Source organism: Montipora capricornis, chromosome 12 (genome assembly GCF_036669925.1).
Source record: "Montipora capricornis isolate CH-2021 chromosome 12, ASM3666992v2, whole genome shotgun sequence".
Taxonomy (NCBI): domain Eukaryota; kingdom Metazoa; phylum Cnidaria; class Anthozoa; order Scleractinia; family Acroporidae; genus Montipora; species Montipora capricornis.
The window spans coordinates 20894317-20895594 of record NC_090894.1 but is presented as its reverse complement, the minus strand read 5'-3'; the positions used below and the strand labels follow the sequence as shown (position 1 = coordinate 20895594).

Below are 1278 nucleotides of genomic sequence, written 5' to 3'. Positions count from 1 at the left end.
TGGAAATCGATATCCTGTGAACTTAATGTGGAGAGGAACAGTCGAAACGATCACATAAATTGAGTTTGACAGCAACCACGCCTTGTTCTCTTCGCCACTGGATCGTCAAAATTTTGAAAGATCACTCTTTTCGACAACATGAGCAACGCCGAAGACAGTTTAATTAGTTCAAGGACTGGTTTTAATCGCAGCAATGTGGATCTACCTCAATCATGTTGCATCTGTTTGGAGAATTTCCAAAGAAATAGAGCGAGCATTCATTGCGAATGCGACGCAGTAATTTGCGATTCGTGTCTCGGTGCCTACGTCAGACTTCAAATAACCGATGGAAAATGGAAGCTGGAATGCGCAAACTGCAATTCTATGTTGTCAAAATATTTAATCCAGAAATCCCTACAAGGTTATCCGTTGCTCCAAGAACATTTTAACCGTCTTGTGGTGGAGGCACAGAGAGATCCTTTGGCGAAAACTTGTCCAAACTGCCGTGCACGAAACCGCGTGAAAAACCAGCGAGCAAAACAAATATGGTGCGCTGAGTGTCACTTTAGCTGGTGTTTCCAATGTCACGCCCCATGGCACAAAGGGTTGAGCTGCAAAGATTTCAAACGCGGTAGCAAGATGTTCAGAGAGTGGACAAAGAATACAACAGAGGGCGTGGTCAACGCTCGTCCTTGTCCCAAATGTAAAGTCTTCATTCAAAGGTCAGAGGGGTGTGATCACATGTCATGCCCTCGTTGTCGAACACAATTCTGCTACCTGTGCGGCGATAGAATCATTACAAGCAAACTGTTCGGGGGGCATTGGAGTATTTACAGTGTTTTAGGATGTAAATATATTTACAAAAAGAACAATCCCTTGCAGAGAAAGGTCGTTAGGGGATGTCTGCTAGGGGTTGTATTATCCTCTCTACCAGCTATAGCTGTGGCGGTTGTAGCTGCGTCACCGGTGCTCCCGACTCTCTATTTGCACACGTACCCACGTAAACAATAGACTTTCCGAGGTAATAAGACTAGTAATAATCTCGGATTATTGAAGTGCATTCGACAGTCGCTTTGAAAGCAAAGGGAAGGGTAGGGAAAATTTTTTTACGGGAACAATCAATCATGAGGTGCGCAATCGTGATTTGCGCATATTGACCGATCGACAGCGAGTTCAATATAGCTAGGCCGAGATTTGAGATAACGCTGTAGCGACCGAATGGTCGAGGTTATTAAGTTGTTTATTATATGGCTATTTAGTTGTTTATTATATTTGCATAATCCATAATAGGCCTGGGGG

The 1278-nt window shown here is 43.7% G+C and overlaps 1 protein-coding gene across 1 annotated transcript; it reads left to right on the top strand.

Moving 5' to 3' along the window:
* LOC138025510 (E3 ubiquitin-protein ligase RNF217-like) lies at positions 1-990 on the top strand. The gene has a single exon (XM_068872711.1). It carries the CDS (start codon positions 139-141, stop codon positions 988-990), a length of 852 nt encoding a protein of 283 aa, XP_068728812.1. The 5' UTR covers positions 1-138.
* The last annotated feature ends 288 nt before the right edge of the window (positions 991-1278 follow it).

Coding starts and splice junctions, on each gene's coding strand:
- LOC138025510 (XM_068872711.1), top strand. CDS start 139: ATGAGCAACGCCGAAGACAGTTTAATTAGTTCAAGGACTGGTTTTAAT.